Source organism: Anser cygnoides, chromosome 7 (assembly GCF_040182565.1).
Source record: "Anser cygnoides isolate HZ-2024a breed goose chromosome 7, Taihu_goose_T2T_genome, whole genome shotgun sequence".
NCBI classification, from domain to species: Eukaryota; Metazoa; Chordata; class Aves; order Anseriformes; family Anatidae; genus Anser; species Anser cygnoides.
In genome coordinates, this window is record NC_089879.1 from 36740604 (window position 1) to 36760722 (window position 20119).

The 20119-nt window shown below is 44.8% G+C and overlaps 1 protein-coding gene across 3 annotated transcripts; it reads left to right on the plus strand.

Annotated features, from left to right (window-relative positions):
• The first annotated feature begins 281 nt into the window (after positions 1-281).
• Positions 282-19692, plus strand: LOC106033034 (dual specificity protein phosphatase 13B-like). Of its 3 annotated transcripts, XM_013176341.3 has the most exons (5): positions 282-527; positions 639-783; positions 14739-14946; positions 16073-16293; positions 17787-19692. In XM_013176341.3, exons 3-5 carry the CDS (start codon positions 14786-14788, stop codon positions 18011-18013), a joined length of 609 nt encoding a protein of 202 aa, XP_013031795.2. In that variant the 5' UTR covers positions 282-527; positions 639-783; positions 14739-14785; the 3' UTR covers positions 18014-19692. The 3 variants fall into 3 exon arrangements, with proteins under 3 accessions (XP_013031795.2, XP_066856985.1, XP_047916070.2); XM_067000884.1 differs by lacking the exons at positions 282-527; positions 639-783 and adding an exon at positions 1838-2773; XM_048060113.2 differs by lacking the exons at positions 282-527; positions 639-783 and adding an exon at positions 9137-9481.
• Positions 19693-20119: the final 427 nt, after the last annotated feature.

A 20119-nucleotide genomic window follows, 5' to 3' on the forward strand; every position in this document is an offset into this window, starting at 1 on the left:
AGCATTGTACTTCAAGTCCAATTGTAGGAGGACCTGAGCTACCTCATGAAGTGAATTTTTGCAAGGTGTTTGGGCCAGTAACTCCCAATGACTGTAGTCAAATGGAGCCTGCAATACTTGTTAAATTTACAGGAAGTTATATTTTTTCTACACCTATTTTGAGTATATTCAGAAATCACAACCTTTTACTTTTAACTACATCACTGTTTCCTATGCAAGTCTCAAAGTGTGGTAGGCCCTAAGCTCTTGCAGACTAAGACGTTACAAGGCAATAAGATATATTGCGCTGCTTTTTGTCACAAGCTTTCATACACGATTCTCCACAGCTTCATAGCCCAAGGCAAGAAAGACCTGTGGAGACTTGGTGTCCCTTGAGTACTGAATGCTGCACATTTTGCATACGGAAGCAAAGGGGACCAAACATTCCATGGCCAGGAAAGTCATTGTTATGGAATATCTGCAGAGGACTTTCACCTTGGCACGCATTTCTATACCACCTCTGAGTACATTCACAAGGCCAAATGCTGGTAAGCCACTGCTCTAACACAGCACTTCCATTAAGCAATCACAGATTACTTTAGAAGCATTAACTATACTTCATTCAACCACTGGGTAAGCCTAATTATCTACTTCTACAGATATTGTCTCCATGGTAAGAGGGAGGATAGCAGCATCCTGAAAGATACGGAGTGGCCCACAAAACTACATCCAAGTCAGTGTCAAGGATCACACATGGCCCACTGTAATGACCGGAGTGTATCTTCTGTAACAGAAGAGAAAAAAGTAAGCAAGTAGAAATGGGAACAATGCTGTATTTTAGTGGGTGGGGAGAAGGACTGAGTTTTCAGTTGAAAAAACACTGTTGTTGTTGTTGTTATTTGAGTTTTTCTGTATTGATTCATCAGAATACAAAACACACAAAATGTTACTTTCTGGTTTGAGAAGCAGCCAAAAATCCGCAAACAGCTATTGTAAAGACATGCCAATTGGCCATTTACAGAGCCTAATGCCATATGTTTTCCTATTTTTCTGGACTCAGATCTCTAGTAACAAAAAGTGGTTCTTGATTTATGAAAGAGATGAATGTAATACCCTGAAGGGTACTTTATCTCAGCTGCTGTAAATTCGATCTCTAAGAAATGAGATGATGTGAGTAAGGCAGAAGTACCAGCTTATGCCATCTGTGACCATGGCACTATTCTCTGCAGCCTGGAACAGCACAACATGTATTAATTTCTATTTTGCAGGAAAATTTTGGTTCACTGTATTCTTGGAAAAAGCAGATCTGCCTCCTTTGTGCTACCTTAACCTTATGATCTTCCATCTTCTTTCTCTGGGCAATGCTATCCAAGGAGTTATCCATTACTGAGGAACTTCAAGCGGAAGGTTCCTGAAACAGCTGCAGGACTTAGATATTGAACTAAGATACATACGGTATACACCTATGTAAATTCTTATGAAATAGAAGATCAAAGTGACAGGAAGAAATGTCAGACAGCCAGTCTGAATATGAGATAAAGATGAAAGGAATGTGACCTAAAGCTTTGGCATCAAACCTATGTTTCCCCTCTGTTTAGAGGACAGAGGGTTTTTCCAGTCACTACTCAAACATTTGGTTAAATGAAGGCAACAAATGTGCTAGACAGACCTCTAGAATATGCTCCCCATTTGCTGTCCCCTCTGTTTGCAAAGACTCATAAAACCTGACTTCAAGAGAAAGCAATCCCATGTTTGAAGTTAAAGCTCTTAAGAATAACCCTGGACTTAAAATGATGGTAACCTGTTTTGTTGCAGTGGGATCAACAAATGAAAAGGGAGGAAAATGTGGAAGTCCAGCACAGACAACAAGTTACCCAAATGGGGGACAGAGTTTTCCCACCCTGCTGACAATAGATGCTCAGTTCCCAAGGACTTCCCAGAGGTACCTTCCTGCCACCATGTCCTCTGTCCAGCTCAGTCTTAGCTTTATGGACCTGAGATTTACAGCAACGGATTGCCATAAATTAGCTCTTTTCTCAGAATGCCCTGTTCCCACCAAAATTCTCTTTAAGCAAGCTGTGCTGTGTCTTCAGTGCTAGCGAACACATAAAGAGCTGAGTTCCTTAATTTTACAGGAATATTTCATAAAGAAACTGCTCTTTCAACCCTACTCTGCTTGCTCAGAGCTTCTCCCATTAGCGTGTCTTCTGTCACTTTCTCACAAAGGAAAGGGGAGTGAAATGATAAAATGCTAATTAGATTTTTGAAATGAATGCAAATTAACAAGCAAAGCTACACCACCTTGTGGTAGTTCTTATCTTAGGGCAGATCCTAGAAAAACAGTTATAGACTGAAGTCCTGGAGACACAGAAGTAAAATACCCGGGGAAAGCCGCAGGTGACAACTCCAGCTTCTCAGCAGAACTATGCAGCATTTGCAGTGAGTTTGTTTGCAGTGTGCATACATTTCTGTACAAACGAACACAGTGCAACTTGGGAACATCAGTGCTGGGGACAATCAATCCACGGTGAAACTCCCACCAATAAAAACAGTGGTGCAACCCAGGGCTGAGTTAGCTTTCCCATGCAGAGGTGTCTACCGAGGACGGCATGGCCTAGGAGGCGTATGTAACTGGCAGGTTCTCAAGTGTCAAAATAGAAGCAGAATCACCAGCTGCGTACATCCTGTGCTCCACAAGCGAGACGCAAACAAGAAAAACAGTCGAGCTGTCTGTTGGAAAAAGCAGCTTCCCAGGATCACCCCAACCACGGTGTAATTGTGATCAATCGCATTGGCAAGTATCAGTTTTCCATATGTGTTTCACCTAATGCTGGCTGCCTGTGGAGAGCAGCTCGGGCAGGCTGATGCATGCTTGTTATCGCCGGCATAAATATCTCTGCCTCGTGTTATTGTGGCACAAAGCAGCTGGACCATTTGAAAATCATTTAAAAAGCACTATAAAATTAGGGCTCCAGTGCTCTTATTTTATGACTTTCATGAGCAGCCATTGCCTAGAGAGAAATTATCCTCTTTATTTTCAAGGCTAAAGGTTCTTTTAACATTCATCAAAATCGAAGTGCACCCTTGATAACACATTGAGCTGTTACTTATCTAGTACAGTCTCTTTACCTTCTGCATAATATCACATCTGAGATCTCAGTTCTTCATATACAACTCATTTCATTGTGGCTGCTGTTGTTTTCACCAACTGAATTTGCATAGTTTCTGGAGAGGCTGGCTTATGCCCTGAAACATATTCTTTGCATAATTCTTAATTTTATTTTATTTTTAATTTTTAGAAAAATAGCACTGAGTGTTTTTCTTATTGACCCCGCTATAAAAATGGTCAATTACCTCTTCTGGCAATGGCTTTTCACAGACCAATTAAGCACTGTAAGTGAAACATATTCAAGGGCATAAATAGTACTTAGGTGCACAGCCTGATAGACTCCCCCTTCTGCCTTTGAAAACTCTTTCCCCCATATAAGAAAAAAGTCTTAGATAATTTTCTTTTTTTCCCCTCTATTGGTTTCACAGACAGCTAAACCCAGGAAAACAATGAGTGAACCAAAGCAGTGTGAGAAAATTCAAACAGTATGGAGGGAGATCCATTCCTTTTAGAAACAAAAGTGCAGCTGTAAAGACCATTACTAAAGCTTGGATTTGAAGGGTTTTGCAAGAGACACCATGCAAAATTGTCAGCCGCAAAGGCTGAGAGAGGCCCTGCACATCCTCTGTCCTGCAGCTCAGGAAAACCACTGTTTTCCTCCAAGTTGTTTATCCTGCTTCAGGTTGCTGTAAGAGCCCAGTCACCTTATTATCCAGACATCAAATACAGACTGAAGATAGGCATTTAGAAAGCCATAACCTTAGCTCTGTTTTCAGGATTCCCTCTTTGGCCAAGATTTCTTTTTTTTTTTTTTTTTTTTATTTCCACCTTTAGGGATAGCAGACCGCATTGCTGTGCCAAAAAGGTGGCATGCTTTCAACTCTCTGCAAATGGGGATAGCTGGCGCTAATAGGTCGTGCTGTGAAAGTGTGTAGCCATGCAGAGGAGCTGTGAAGTCAAAGCACAGCATCCTGCGCGGAGGAGCTGTAACTGGCCAGATGGCAGCCTGTGTGCGTGTGAAGAGAGCGGTGCTGCCATGCCAACACCTCTGCTAGCAGAGGCAGATTGAGTATTTAACCGTAGAGGCCTTGCCGGTTGTCACCCAGTTTTCGATTCATCGACTGGATGCTTAAGCTAACAGAGGGATGAGATGGGGTTATTTGGTAATCGCAATTGTTTATGACCTTAGGAAGACACAGCAAACAAAGCAGTCATGATAAGCAGGCCCGCGTACAGGCTGCTGTCACCACGGATGCAGAAAGTGGGACAGGCATTTAGTAAGCCATGACAAGAATGCACTTCAGCTCTGCAGCACGCTTTTGTCAGCAAACCACTAGCCACTTTCCTCCATCTGACAGCATCAGGAAAAGAGAAGAGGGCTCATCTGAGCTGATCCATCTCTGAGCTCCTGCATTTCAGACCAAATTTGACCTTTCAGGTTAGGAGCGACCCACCCAAGTGCAGCCCTTACTTGTGGCAATGGTCAGGAGTGATGGGCAGGGTAAGAGCAGAGTTGGGTGCAGCCCCTTCATCACCTGATTCAGCACCACAACCACGGCTGTCTTGGCTCTGCAGGAGCTTCCTCCCTTCTGAGCTCACCTGTATGTATGCTCTTTCTTTCCCTGGTATATACACCTCGCTCAACAGAAAACACTGCAAAATCCCTTCCACCCAGGGCTTTCAAATTCCTTAACAGCCCTGAATTTGCCTTTGTTTTGGGGAAGAACTACCTGTGCTGAATGGTTTCTCACTATTAGCTTCACTAAAAAAAATAAAAAAAGCTAGAGAGAGATGGCAAATTAGCATTTGAAGTCAATGCTTCAATGCTAAAAGGAACGTCAGAGGATTTTACTTCTAAGCATGGAAGGGGAAGAGGCATCTGCAGCGTTGTTTCCCCCATATACCTACATCTACTAAAACCTCAACATATAAAGGGTATGAGTTTGCTCACCGTGTCTCCAGAAGAGGATTCAGCATATCCTGGAGGTGGCTTTGACCAAGATGATCAGTTGTTTGAAGTGTAGCAAAAGGACCCGGGTTGCAGGACGTTCTAGATGAGGCAGATTCAAAGTCATTTTGTGCTCTGTTAAACTTACTCATTTTTAGTAAGACTTAATCCACTTCCAAGTAGCAGGAGGGACCCTGTGACTGAAGTGGGCAAAAGAAGGTTTCTGGATGCTGTCAGTGCTCTTGTGGTGTTGCCAGCAGCTGCAGAGCTTCCATCACTTGCTTTCCTCACAAGGTGAAGCTAATTCCTGCTGATAAGCACAGAACCAACCTGGGAAAAAAGTCTTTTTACCAAATGGAACGATATAAAGAACAATACCTTAAAAAGCCAAGTAGGATCAGAATCCTGAGGGAGGAGGGCACTGGGGTCTGTCTTAGCATCATCTCATTGGGCGAGGGTGCTGCTGTCCAGGTGAAAGGCATCTATGTCTTCAGTCGTTTTTCCTTATCACCACAACAGTTGAAAGTTGCTTTTAAACATTTTTCTTTTCCTTCTCCATTCCAAATCCTTTGTCATCCTCCTCCTTGCTGGTACTAAGAAATGAATCTTGCTTCATAGTGATAAATGTTTCTCACAGCCTGGGAAGCAGATGTGGTATGTTTAGTGCCCATGTTATATAATCCAGTATTTAGTAATGGGTATTGTAGACACCTCTTTCATAAGACATGGAAAAGGTGCCAAGGCAGGTTAGACCTGAAGGTCTGGTTAGCTGATCGTTCTCCATCAGCCCAGAGCAGTGTCTAGGGGAAGAGAGCATAAAAAGCTGGACAATGTAGGAGTGATTCTTCCGCTGCATTGCCTCCAGCTTTTGGCCTTCCACAGATTAACTACTTCCTAAACCTTGTGATGCTTTTAATTACTGATGGAAGGTCTGGTCCCATTACAAAACTCCCTAATTGCTCCCCTCTGCACCCAGCGAGCACCTTGCCAGCGAGCCCATGGCAAGCTGGCTGCATGGAAAGCTGGCTCTGGCAGAGGGCTCTCACACCACCAGGCCCCGGCTGGACGGCAAGGTTATGGGGTGGGTCTGCTGCTGCTGGGTTTGCAGTGTGACTTCCCTGGTTGGGATGCTTTTCCCCATGTTGGATGAACCACAAATGCCACTAATAAATTACCCTGATGCCCAATTCTGACGTGAACTAAATTCAAGTCGGCAGCAGGCTCCACCTAATGTTTCCAGTCAGTTAGGAGATACAGCAATTGTGGGCGCCTGGGCTGTGGGGGCACCTGGTGGGGAGTGGTGACCCCAGGGTCTGTGCCGGGCTGTCATTTGGAAATAACTACCTGAGGAGTAACTGCCTGTTAATTTGCACCGATGCCCAACAACTTCTGCAAGGTTTCTTTATTTTTGGATCCTGGTTTGTTACAACAGATTTTGCCACTGGAGCAAATCCAGGCCAAATTGCACTGTGCCTAGGAAAACTGAACTGTGTTACATGCTTTTCTCATACAGAAAACCTGCATAGGAAAGGGTACAGTGTAGATCATTTGATGTATTTTCCCAGGTCAATACCAATTTAATTCATCGAGTACCTTTCACATTTTTCTCCCATCCAACCACAGCAGTTTCTTGTACAACAGTAACCGCTCTCTCTAAAAGACAGCCATGAATACACTACTTTAAAACATCCAAGATTGCTTTCTTCTGCCATCTTCTGGCAAAATGAAAAAAAAACTGTGTTTCAAAAGCAGCAGTGCTGCTGGGCTGGTCTAAGGCAAGGGTTGTCAGTAAAGGTAGTGTGTAATTAGAGCAGTTGGCATAAGTGCAAAAAAATATAGCCCTTGTTGTGTATTTGAAAGCTTACCTAACTCCTCCAGCTCTACCAGTTGATCTAGTAGCAGTATTCCTGTGGTTATCCCAGAGCAAAATGTCTGCTTTGTTGGCCTGCTGCTTCTTCACTGCCCATAAAGCAAAGGGGAGTTGCATGGCACGTGAGACTTTACAGTTTTATAACAGGACTTCATAGAAAATACAATCAGTATTTTAAAGAGAAGTCCCTTTTGCTGGTTTTGCTCTTGGGTCTTTGGAGCTCCTTGACAAAAGACGTCTTTGTTTCCTTGTCTGATAGGCATGCAAAGATTTTCCTTCTACTGCAACAATTATTTCTTTCTGATCTCCCAATGTAAACACCACAAATCATGCCAAAACACCTTATGTGATTTTCTTAATTCTAAAAAAAAACACTTTCAATATTTTGTTAAGAAAGCACGTAAGATTGAATTATGGTTCCTGTGGGTTGGTTTGTTTTTGGTTTTTTATTGGCTTTTCCTTCAGTCACGCAGAGGTCCCTTGTAAATAGCTAGTCTTGATCCCCTCTCTCCTTTCACAATAGCTCTTCCCCACATAGCTTTACTAAAGATATGAAAATAATATACGATAATAAAAAATGAGAAAAATCCTAAACAAAAAAGCCAATATTTCACCTTAAAATAAATTCAAAATTCAGAGTCGGTAAGAAAAACTACTCACAAAATTCCAGCCTGCAAAGAGAACGTAAACAAGAGCATTTCAAAGCTTTGTTCATTTTCACTAGCACCAGCAAAAATGACTGCTTGGGATGCCAGGCACCAGAGAGAAAGGATGTTAATGCTATTTATAGCACAGGGATGGCTCCCATTACCACTGTACCTGAGGAGCTCACAAGCCTTAACGTATTCCTGCTCACAGTGACTTTCTCCGGCAGAGGATGGCCTTCCCATGGCAGTGCTGGAGGCACTGGGATTTGCTTTGGGAAAAGGGACTGAAATTTGCAGCCTGTTTCCAAAGCATCTATTACAAATCACCTCCAGCAAGGACAACCTCCAGCGAGGCTGCTCCCCTCCCTGCTACCTGTGCTTGGCCCCTTGGGAGCCACAGGGCTGCACTTTTCTGGGAGCTTACCCTCCCTCCCCACCCTACCAGCTTTGGCATTGATCTACAGCCCATGCAAAGCATCACCAAGAATCATCATTGCAAAAACAACAGCGTAAAACCTGATGAAATATAGGTGGGAGAAAAAAAAACACAACTCCCCAAAGTTGCTGGAGCACAACCACCTTTGCTCCTGCCCTGCCCAACACTGCAAGACTCAGGGGGCATTAACATCATGTCTTGGGCATGGGGCGGATCCATTGGGCATCACTTAATCAAAAACCAAATCATCGGTTTAAAGTCAGCAATTAAAAATCTAAAGAAAAGATGTTCAACTTCACCCCAACAAAGCTGAGAGCATCCCTCGAGAGCTCTACAATTTCCCTGAAAAAAAATTAAGTGCCAAAATAGATCTTCAAGTGTGGAGTTTTGAAGTCTCTTTGCTCTTTATTCTACTGCAAAGAGTTTGTACAGCTTTATCAACTTTATAAAAAGGTGACTTTCTCACATGTGCCCTTTCAGGCAAGGCCAGGAAGGGAAAGCACTTTGCTGCTTACATTAGAAATGTAGGGAGAGGCAGGCAGCTCAAAGATACCAGTGCCAAGTGACTGAGGAATATCAAAAACCTTCACTCGTGTCTTCAAATACTCTGAAATCTTGCAAGCTTGACAGTGTCATCAATTTTGTATTGACAACAGCAGTCAGACAAAAATCATTTGAGGAGTAAATCGAGGAGAAGAAAAAAAATCTTTAATCCACAGTCATACAAATCCATACCGCCTGCAGAAGGGCAACTGCTTCAGAGCCTGTTTTAATGGCAATATATTAACATCCTTGTTTGTCTTTCCTGAAGCTTGCAAGGCTTTTTTTTCCTTCCCCCTCTCAGAATCAGGTCTGTTCAACATCATTTGTGTCAGATGGGCGCATACTGTGCCCATAACTTACACCTATTGACAGCCTGTGACACCAATGACATCTCAGCGTGGGGCTGGCAGTGCTCACTGAGCTGTTATCAGTATCAAGGTCACGCTGCTTTTCTTGCTTTGGCTGGAGCTCCTCTGCCCTCGGGGCACGGGCTGCCCCAGGAAGCTTTCAGCCTGAGCACGTCACAAGCCACAGCCACTTTGCTCCATTCTTGGCCTTACATAAGATGAGGGTGAAGTTTCTACTATTAGAAACAGCTGCATGGCGGGTTGCTGCTCTCACGACTACAGCACAGTTATGACTGCTGGCAGTGGGACTTAAAACTACAGCTATTTTAATTAAGGGAGAAGCAAAAATCAGGTCAAGATGTGTCGAGAGAAACAGTAGGATGTGGTTTTCCTTTTCCCTTTTTTTTTTTTTTTTTAAGTCTATATCCTAGCATTTGTGCCCTGGACAGGAGTGCCCCAGAAGAGAGCCAAAGGGGAGAGCATCACCCTAGGCTTGACAGATATCTACAGCTGAGTCGGAAATTATGGTAGGAGCCTGTGGAGGGCAGCGCTGTCTTGCTGGGGATGGCATACTGAATAGCTCAGAGATGCCAGCTGCTAAGGTAATACTTTGTTGTTGTTGTTGTTCCTCCTTTGAATGTGGAAGCTGCAGCTGTCAAAGCTGCCCTCCTGCCACAGCCAGGGCCTGTCACTGCAAGCATCAAGGACGCCCCGGTTCTCCATCCCTTGCTGCAGCACAAGCCTGGGCACGGGGAGCTGCCACTTCCTAGGCTGCTGGCTCTGACAGGGGAGGGCTGGAGGAGGCAGGACGGGGCTGGGGGCACCACCGACGTTCTCCCCCCATGGAAAGATGCAGCCTTGGGACAACACGTGCAGATCAGTTGCCCCTCAGCCCAGTTCTGGCGCCTCGCGAGCAGAAGCTGGTCCCTTCCAGCCCGCTTTGGAGGAGCTACTGGGCCCCACCACAAACACCAGGCGTGAATGGAGGCGTCGGGCAGAGACGGGGCAGTGAAGAGGTGTGGGAGCTTGGGTTCTCCCCAGCCAGCAAAGCGCTGCTGCAGCGCAGGGCTGGGGGCACCTGCAGCACCAGGTGGCTGGCAGGGCTGCGCCCCACTTCTCCCCAGTGCAGTGCTTAAAGCGAGGGCTGCATTTGCCAGAGCCCTCAATCTGGCATCCTTCCCGAGCAGTAAATTCTCTTAAAAAAAAAAAAAAAAAAGAAAGAAAAAAAAGCCAACAGATTCTTAATTGTACATTCTGCTTTTCTCTTCACTCTAGAATAATGGAAATGGCATTAATACAGTGCTGCATTGAACACATAACCGCACGGGGGCTGAGGGACTGTTTCTGCTTTCCACGAGGCAGGGGCACTGCCTCTGGTGAGGCAGATCAGGGTTTAAGGAGCAAGCAGGAGCAATGAACTTCTGCTGTTCCCCGCTGTTTGAACGTGGGCAAAATAAAAGGCCATAATATATGATGCAGTCAGCCAAGAAAGCAATATTGCTCTGCCATGTGCGCGATCTATACTGAGACGAGTCCAGGATCTCATTTCAAAATTCCCATAGGTTCCTCATTTAAACCATCAGCCATAACCTGCTTCTTATTTTCAATACCACTTGGTATTAGAGCTGCAGCGAACTGCTGGTGAGAGATTCTAATTCCTGCAAACAAGCCCCTGTAGGCTTGCAAGGAAAACAGAGAGTTCCCCTCTCAGTTGCCTGCTAAGTTCCCATCTGGCTGTTTTAACTCTGCTATTGCTTTTAAATGCGCCTGTTTCTGTGCATGAGGCTTTCAGCTCTACCTCAGGAGACTCCTGGGTTCTCTTAGCATCAGATTCTGGCTGAAATGTAGAGACACAGATTGGGTCTTCTTAACAAAAAGGAAGATCAGGTTTCACATTACAGTATCTGAAAGATTAATTCAACTTACATGATCATTTCCCTGTGAACCATGCTTCTTTCCATCTGGATTTTTCCATCAGGAGGACAAAGAGCCATAGTGGTAAGCACTACCTGAGAGAAAAGCACAAGGTGTGTAAAAGATGTGTGTAGGGATGCTTGGTCAGAGAAAAAGAGAAGAAAAAACAGGGTAGAGAACAATTTTAAAATGCATCATCAGGCCTTTTTTGTTTGTTTTTCATGCAAATTATATTCTGATCTCGTACTCTAGTATTTTGAACCATTTCATCTGCTGGCTTTTGTTTCAGGGAATTTAGGATATTTGGCTGCTGGAGCCTTCTGTGTCATGTTACTGTTATCTAGTGCTTGTGCTATTGTGGTAACCAAATGTCCACTCCAAACCAGTGCTCTGCAGTGGCTGAGGCTACCAACCACCTAATTAAAGACCTTGTTACTGAAAGACACCTGTCCCCATCCAGGCTGTCATCACTGCCACAAGCAGAGCCAGGCCCGCTGAGCTCACCTCCAGAGTCAGGTCCGCTGGGGCTCAGCTGCTGCCCTGCCACAGGCTCGTCTTGGGACTTCAGAGAGACATTCAGCCTCTCTGTAGCTCACTTCTGGCTTTAGGAGACATGGAAGCAACCACAGCAAAATGGCACCAGGCCTTCCCCCATCACAGAAGTGAATGTGAAGGCTGCTCAGTTAGTCTGTGTGCATGTTTAGTTGCACAAAATGTGTTTTTCTCAACTAGGAAGAAGCCACTTCATTTGTATTCATACTTCAAAAGATTTTATGCAATGATAAAGTAAAACTCCAAAACAAAAGTAATTTTTGATAGAAAAAATGGAATTGACCTTTTTTTTTAAAAAAATAACAAAATCAACTATTTCAACCCCCTCAATACTGGAGTATTTCTTTTCTTTCTTTCTTTTTTTTTTTTTTTCTCCAGGAATTTGCTGAGTTTTCTAAGACTGGAATCTGCAAGTCCAACACAAATCTGTTAAATGCTTTGGACAATTCTAGTCAGTGGGGGCTGTGCATTTTTTTTTCTCTGCCAGAAAAAAATCTTGATTAGAAAATGGCAATTTTTTCTAGTGCAGTGGGAAGTAAAGAAAAGGGAAGGGAGGGGAGAAGTAAAATCCTCCCTAACTTGCATGGACTAGATCTCTGCAGAAAGTGATTTTTCTTCATGTTACAAAGGATTGTGCCATCCTGCAGTCACTGTTTCCTGCTAGATTAGCTTCTGTGAGCCACCCGGAGAGGGAAGTGTAGAGTAACGTGATCAGTGGCAGCACTTTTGCTAACTTTGCAGTATCTTGAAATAGAAGGGGGTGGGGAGAAAACCCTCAGCAAAATCCCTGGTCCTCAATTAAAAATTTCGTATTACCTTCCTCATTAGTCCAATCATTTGGTATAGTTATTTCCAAGCTTATCCTGAAGGCCCCACAGAGTAATTCACTTTCAAGGCCAGCACAGCACAGAGCAGAGCAGCATGGCTGGGAGGAGCTGTGCTGCATGTTGACATGAGGAGCTCACTTGTCTGCTATTAGTCATGGGAAGCAAGTGACGCTGACACGCTTTTTGGGAAGAGGATTGCTGTATGAAAGGGAGCTCTATTGCAAAGCACCTTGCTGGCTGCAACGGCTGGAGTCACCTGTTAAGTTTCACCATCACCAAGAGATCTCAGTTCTAGCAGGCCAAGAGAACCTCCCCAAAGTCAGGTCTTGAACAAGAGGCCTAGCGATGCCATCTCTTCCACTCTCCCCGCAAATCATCTCCATTACCGTAACAACCTGACAGACTAAACAGAAGCTTAAAGCAATGGAGGGCTACAACAAATGAAAGTTTAGGAACCATCTGCTTACCTCCACAACTTCAGCTTTTTAACATCTGCAGCGTCTGAGAGTCATGCATGCTCCTTGAAAATTAGTCCATGATCTTCTGAATCTCCAGATGTAGAACCTCTTGATTTCCTTCTACTGCTTCAGCTTAATGTTCTGTATCAGTGAAAATACAAAGAGATCACAACAATGCTGGCAGTAGCTCTCAAGCACAGGGCATGACTTCTGCAAGGCAGTATAACTTGTAAGGCAATGCACGATGTCTTTTTCTGTGCTATTCTTCATGCTAAGCTGTGCTGGGAGCACACAACATATTCCTTTACTAAAGCTCTTGGTGTTACATGCCCTGAAAAATCTGTAGGCTTTTATCCCTATTCCTTCTTTACTTTTCTGAGTTTCTCATATGTAGGTCTTTTCCTTCATCATTAAAGGTAAAAACCAGTTAACTTTTTTCCATCTCCCCCACCATTTTTACTGTGCTTTTCATATTTTGCTTATTAAGTAGTTACCCCAGGGAGACTTCCTTTTATTGGAATGTACAAAAAGCTGTAGCTGCTCTTAACATTTGTGGGGAGGAGGAGGGAGAGGGGAGTGGGGAAAGCAAATTTAGTCTGAGGTCACGGGAGTATATGTGGTGTGATCAGTAATGTGCCTTGCATCATCTGAACTACTTTTTTTCCATAAGCAACAAGATATCCTCTTTTGCTTTCTGCTTATGCCTCTCATCGGCCTACGCTGTTTAAAATAACACACTTGCCTGTTCACACAAAGTTGTTGTTGGGCTTTTGGAACAGCATCCATCTAGCTGCTGCTGCTGTGGGGCAGGGGACAGACTAGATGACTTTCAAAGATCTATTCTGGACACATAACCTTTTGCAGAATAAACACAGGCCACCCACCTCACTTTGGGAACAAGTTCTCATGTGGCTCCCACATTGATAATGGCTTTAATACCAACAAACAACCAAACAAAGCTCATCAATGTTCTCTGGAGGTGAGAACAGCAATTCCAGATAATGAGATCCTGGCAGGGGAATGCTCCTAAAGTCTCAAAGAAGGGCCTCCTTGGATGCCTTTGAACTCTTGCTCTTGATAGAGTTCTGCTTTGGGCTGGACTGAGCCTCCTGGGTCTAAAACAGAAAACAATGTTGTAAAAGGGGCACAGGATCTACTGCAGGCTCTGTAAGGGAGCAAAACAGTCCCAGTTGGGATTCTTAATGGCAACAAAGCCAGAACTTTCAGCCTCATAATTTTCCAAAGTTTATATGCTCTTTTTCCTCACATCCCAGGTAAGCGCCCTACCCTTCAGATGAGAGAAACAGCCTCTCTCTGGAGACAAAATATCTATCACCTTATTTATACAAGGTGGAACAGCTCCCAGAAGAGAGACTGAGACAAACAGACATAAGCATACTGGTATAGATGAGTGTTCATGGACATTCACCTGAGATATACAAAAACCTGGTTCAAATTCTCTCTGTTTCTACTTGTATGCACACATACATATATAACTGTACGTGTGCATGTAGATCTGCATGTATGTATATAAATACATCCATATAAATGAAAGAAAAACTCTACACATGTATATTTTATGTATTTATACATATACACTATATGAATATGTCTTATGTACGCATCCTAGGATTTCCACCCTGGCCCTAGAAGCCTTGTGAGTTTAAGTCAGTCCAATGATTCATTCTTTCAAAAACTTCCAGTTTTAATTAACAAGAAGCAAGTGTGCACAAACACTCTCCAACACAAAGTGCTGGAGCTTTCCTGTATTACACTCATCAGAGCTACAGTAACAACAATAATACCTGCACCTACGAGTTTCAGTTAATGTCGTGTTCAGGTGGCACAGGACGTTCTTTTTTAACAGCATTACTTGACAAGAAATTAAATCATATCGTCTTATGCTGCTGCCTTCTCAGGGGATGAATTACATACTGTAGAGTCATACCACAGAGTCAATCCTGCTCTCTGGATGCTTTCAGCAACACCTGCAGGCTCTACTGCACACACCAGTTATAATAATGTAATGCTATTTGGAGGGCAGTGAACAGGACTGCTTCCTAGGGATTATTATTTCTGTATGAAAATTTCCTCTTAATTCATTTCAGTAAAGCTGTCTCTGAGACAAACCGAGTGTGTGCAAGAGAGGAGCAAGATGCCTCACACCAGAGATGACTCTTCCCCAACCAGCAGTGCAGGGAGCCCAGACTCCTATGAAACACCAGCGCTAGCAGACCTCCAGCGGCTGATTTGGTTCAGAGGAGGGTTGGATAATCACGTGGACCAAGTCTGGCCAAACATTTACCTGGGAGATGCGTAAGAACATATGGTCCTATTATTAAGCTGTTATCAGTCCCTGGGAGGAGAAGGAAGGGATGTGGTGCACTGGGGAGCAGCTGTTGGGTCTATAGGAATGTTTTCACAACACAAGCTTCCAAAACTGATAACACAAGGACTTTGAATGTCATGAAAAACATGACAGACGAAGGGTAATTTGTAGTCTGAGTTGTTTTTTCTGCATTCTGTGAACCACAGCAGACTTTGGCAGGGTAAGAACTATTTGTATTCTAGATAGAAGTCTAGAAAGAACCCATCCCAAATTAGTGTCAACTGTGAGAAGCGTTATCTGCCCTGGGAACTGAGCTCTTGGGCAGCAGACAAGGCCACTGTAGCCTTCCACTCAAATACAGGAGCAGCAGGATCAGGAGCCAGATGGACAAGGACCCAAATAAAATTTGCAGTAAGGATTTTGGCAGTCCAAATCCAAACTTCTTTTCAAAGATGGTAACACTGAAAATATCAAATAGGAATTTCCACTCAAATACCTCATACTCGTGACCACTTCTATTTAGTGCTGTTTCCTTCTATTTAGATTACCGCAGATTACAAAGATCATCAGATGGGCAGAACAACAGCTCATGATTACCAATCCTTTCTCCTCCTCCTTATATATACATCAGTTAAGGAGCACAACTTTATGGAATAACTTCACTCCTAGTTTATAGCTGGAAAGGGGGAGAACCTGGCTGGTGAGCATGACAGAGCCGCTTCGTGTCCAAACCAGGAACAAGGTGCTGCATCTGGGAGGGTTCTCGCCCTTGCCACCCACGCACACAGTGAGTGAGAGATTAGCTGCAGATCTCATTAAACACGTATGTGAAGTAAAATCTTGACCACTCTATACAGTAAGCAGTGTTCCCAGGGGCTAACTGCTGGGAGGTATTTGCTCAGCTACCAGTATCCCACAGGCAAGCCTGTGCTCACGCTGCTCCCCATACCACCACACCACATTTTTCATTTGCTATGGGCTTCTTCACATGTGCTGTAAGCAAGATGCATTTCCTGCATCCTTCCCTAGAGGGAGCAGGCACCAACGTCAAACCATGATATTTTTCCAGAATGTTAGGCGTGCTGCCAATGAACCCTTCGCATCTCTCAACAGGTGGGCTGCTAGGTGCAAAACTACTCTTCAAAGCCTCAACATTACTCACATCCTTAATGCAGCAGATGGGCCATACAGTATCAACACGGGAGCCAGATATTACAAAGATCTGAAAATAGAGTACTTCGGAGTAGAAGCATTTGATGATCCTTCCTTTGATTTAAGTATCTTCTTCTACGACGCTGCCAATTTCATTGGCAAAGCCTTAAACACTTCAGGAGGTAAGAGAGAGGCAAGCTTTGGGATGAAGCTTCAACATGAGCCAACGGACCTCCCGTTGCACTAACAGGGTTTGAGAAAGCACACGCAGAGTATGGCTGGGAGAACAGGATGCTGCTCCATAGTACATGGAGAGGTGGCCACGACGAGGTGGCTGCCAGCTAGGGCTGGCACCCTCATGCCCACCCTGCAGAAATTGCCTCCTAGCAAAGTCTGAGGGCCTGCCTGCCGTGTCCGTGCCCCCAGCACCCTGGCCAGGGCTGCAGCCCAGAGGCACAGGCCCCGTACCGTGAGGCAGCTCTGCGCCTGCTCCCCGCCGGCACCTGGGAGCACTGGCTGACAGGCTGCACGTACCAAAGTGCTTCACACAACTGGAGCCTGGTCCAGGCTGTCTATTAAGCTAGAGAAGAAATACAAGTTAATGAACTAAGTTACAAGCTACGAGTCTGACCCGCAGCCTGCTGAATTTTTGTCAGCAGAGTTTGGATTAGGGCCTAGTTATCATAATTTCCATTTGTTCCAGAGCTTGCTCCGACTCTGGCTGTGAGATCTTGCTGCTTTCACTGGAGTGCTTTATTAAATCCCTAGTTATAGCTCACACTGGGCTGCTGAGATACAGTAAATTACGAGTCCGTTTTTATAGGCAGACTGTCCCACAGAGTTTATGGGACTTGTCAATGATCACAGTCTGGGCTGGACCAAAATTTTCTGCCAAAACTTCCTTTTCCCACAAAAAATTACACTAATGAGTTTTGTCACAGAAAGCTTCTCCTTCCACAGAAAGTTTCAGCTATTTTAATCTGGGAACAAATATCTGAGAACCCAGAGAGTTTGGATGAGACCTGGTTTGGGAGCAGTCACCAGCCTAGGTTCCTCTGCCCTGCTCTCCTGTATGGTGAGAGCTCCTCACGGGACTGGAGGCCCCTCCTGCAGGGTAACGGCCAGCAGATCCCCAGGCACTGCTTTGTCAGGGAGCTATGCAGTCTGTGGAGGGATAATGCAAACATGAGGCTCTTGTAGCCTGTATAACTTCGCAAAAACTTTTTGAATATATGTCAGCATGGGAATGTTTAGTCTTCTACCTCAGACCAACCAATGCAGTCTCCACAGCACTCTTGAAACCTTCCATGAAAAAAGTCCACCATACAATTACTTCAGTCAGGGAAGAACATTCATAATGCTCCATTTCCAATACCTAACTTCAGTGCCTAGGTCCTTTCTTTCTAGTGCTATTGAGCATCAAGATAAGCTCTGTTAATTCTATTATTCTCTTCACTAACTACGGAGAGACCTAAACTAGATGCATACACTCAGTATGAAATACCACTGCAACAGATCTATAGCACAATCTTAGGCCATCCACAAAAAAAAATGAGTACCCACCAAACACCACAGCTGTTTTGCCAATTCACGTCTCGTAGTTTTTGTCCTCTCTGTGTTCCCTTCACTTTTGAAATGCTAAAGCCTGCTCACCTCATGTCTCTTCTTTTTGCAGGTAAAGTGTTCGTGCATTGTGCCATAGGGGTAAGCCGCTCTGCATCCTTAGTGCTTGCCTTTTTGATGATCCATGAAAACATGACACTTGTGGATGCTCTGAAAACAGTGGGTTCTCACAGAAACATCTGCCCAAACACAGGGTTCCTCAGCCAGCTCCGAGACTTGGACATTAAATTAAATGAAGAGAGGAAAGGAAACAGAGAATCTGCTGGCAAAGAGTTGTAAGAAAGTAGTCCTAAAAGAAAGAAAGAAGACAAAACATTACTTGAGTTTCCTAAATCTCTTTCAAATGAATTACGATTGCAAACTAAGGATGTAAGTTTAAGATACGCTAGAATGCATGTTATTAGTAAAAGTACATTTTACTTGATCTTCCCATTTTGCAACACCATCCTAGATTATACTTACAGTTGACTGTGTATTGTATCCTTCACTCTCCACCTTAAAACATTGCTCTGCTGGTTTAAAAAAAAAAAAAAAAGAAAAGATATCAGGTTCCACTTCAGAAATAGCTGCATTTCAGCAAGGAGTGAAGCTCATATCACTTTATGAAGTGTTAGGCTATTTGAGGTGAAAGATGCCATATTATTTATGTTACAATAATGCTCAGAAGTTTTCTTATGAATCAGCCTCCCCCCCACCCCCTTTGCTTTCCATATCTAAAATGGTTTATATTTTGAGACTTCAATCTGGCAGTAGTTAATTCTTGCTTTTACAATTGGTAGAGCCCCTGAGTTGACGGTAAAGAGTCTGCTTAGAGGCAGAGCAGCTGGGATACAACACAAGCCACTCTTAAAGAAATGATTCCAAGTCTATTTACAGCGATTTCCTTTTGACTGTTCATCAAATAATCATTTTTTTCCTCCATGAAAAAATCTTTGTTCAAGAGAGCACTCAAATCCTCTTCATCTTCCCTACTAAAATTCATCCAAGAGGTGCCGTGGAAATTGCTTCTGAAGAGGAACGTGGGTTCAAAGCTGAGGCTCCGAATAGCCACATAGGCAGTGGGATTAGGAGCAGGAAGGAATGTGACAACAAAGTTCAAGGGATCCCAAATCTGTCTGGCAGTTCAACATCATAAAACTCATGATTTTCTTTCTCAGAAATAAAGGCCATTAGCATTGCAACATCATGTTCTGTGGCATTTGCTTTTGTGAGGGGACTCAAGTGAAAACTGAAGGGACACAGGAACAGCAAGGGAGGTGCTGACAGGCATCAGACTTTCATCTTTGTGTCTCTGGGCCACCATAGGAGTGCTCAATAGCTACTGTCATCTGATGGATCAGTGCTGCCTGGAAACTATGAGAGGCACATCTGGCTCTTGGTTCCCAGTGGACAAATGTTCAGAGCACAGAGCCAGCTCAGGGATGGCAGTTGTTTGCATTCCCGGTACCACACTTGGGAACACAGAGGCATGAATACTGCCCACCATGGCGAGCCGGCTGCTCAAGAGCAGCAGAGCAACGAGGGAAAACATGCCTTGCCATTCCCAGTGCTGTCTGAAAGGCGGATTTCTGCCTTCCTAATGGACAACTCAGTGCCTTTTAAAAGTCTCTAGCAGCATCTACATTTGCTATGTAGACCACGCAATGGGAGCGAGAGCACAAATCAGCACTTTTGGCACTGCGGACCTGGTTCTTACGGTGAGAGGATCTCAGGGGGGTTTGTTTTGGATGAGTCCTGTGGACTGAACATCCCTGGGCAGCAGGAGAGCAGCACTGGAGCACAGCGTTGCTTCAGTTCCCTGCATAAGGAAACCTGCTCTTGAGCTCCAGGGCTGCTCTACGAGGTCAACAAAAGCACAGCGCATAGGAGCAATCATCTTGAAAGCGTACTTCGGACCCAAATCCAAATGTGATAAGTGCATCTCAATTAATTAAAGAAAATAAAAAATTAAAAAAGAAGGCTTCACTTTGCAGAACGAGTGGACACCACCCCCAGAGGCAGATCAGGCTGCAGAGGTGCCCCCAGCCCCAGCACCTCCTTTCCTCATCCCTCCCACCCGCAGAAATCCCCCCTCTTCTCTCAGCAGCAGCAGCACGAACGCGTCCAGCCCCCAGCCCCCTCCGCACAGCCGCGGCGGCGCCGCCAGGTGGAGCCCTCGGCACGGCGCGGCCCAGCAGCGGGGCCAGGCCGCGGCCACCCCCGGCTCCATCCCGGGCCCTCAGCCGCTGAACGGGTTCCGAGCCCCAGGCCGCTCAGCGGGACGCTTCGTCCCGGCTCCGGGTGGAAACCCGAGGGAAAAGGGGCAGCCGCGGCACCAGGCGAGCCGCCCTGCCCGGGGGTACCGGGCACGACCCACCCGGGACGAAGTCCCACGGCCACGGGTCT

Coding starts and splice junctions, on each gene's coding strand:
- LOC106033034 (XM_013176341.3), top strand. CDS start 14,786: ATGCCTCACACCAGAGATGACTCTTCCCCAACCAGCAGTGCAGGGAGC. Junction 14,947..16,072: donor AACATTTACCTGGGAGATGC/GTAAGAACATAT, acceptor ATCTCTCAACAG/GTGGGCTGCTAGGTGCAAAA. Junction 16,294..17,786: donor AGCCTTAAACACTTCAGGAG/GTAAGAGAGAGG, acceptor TTCTTTTTGCAG/GTAAAGTGTTCGTGCATTGT.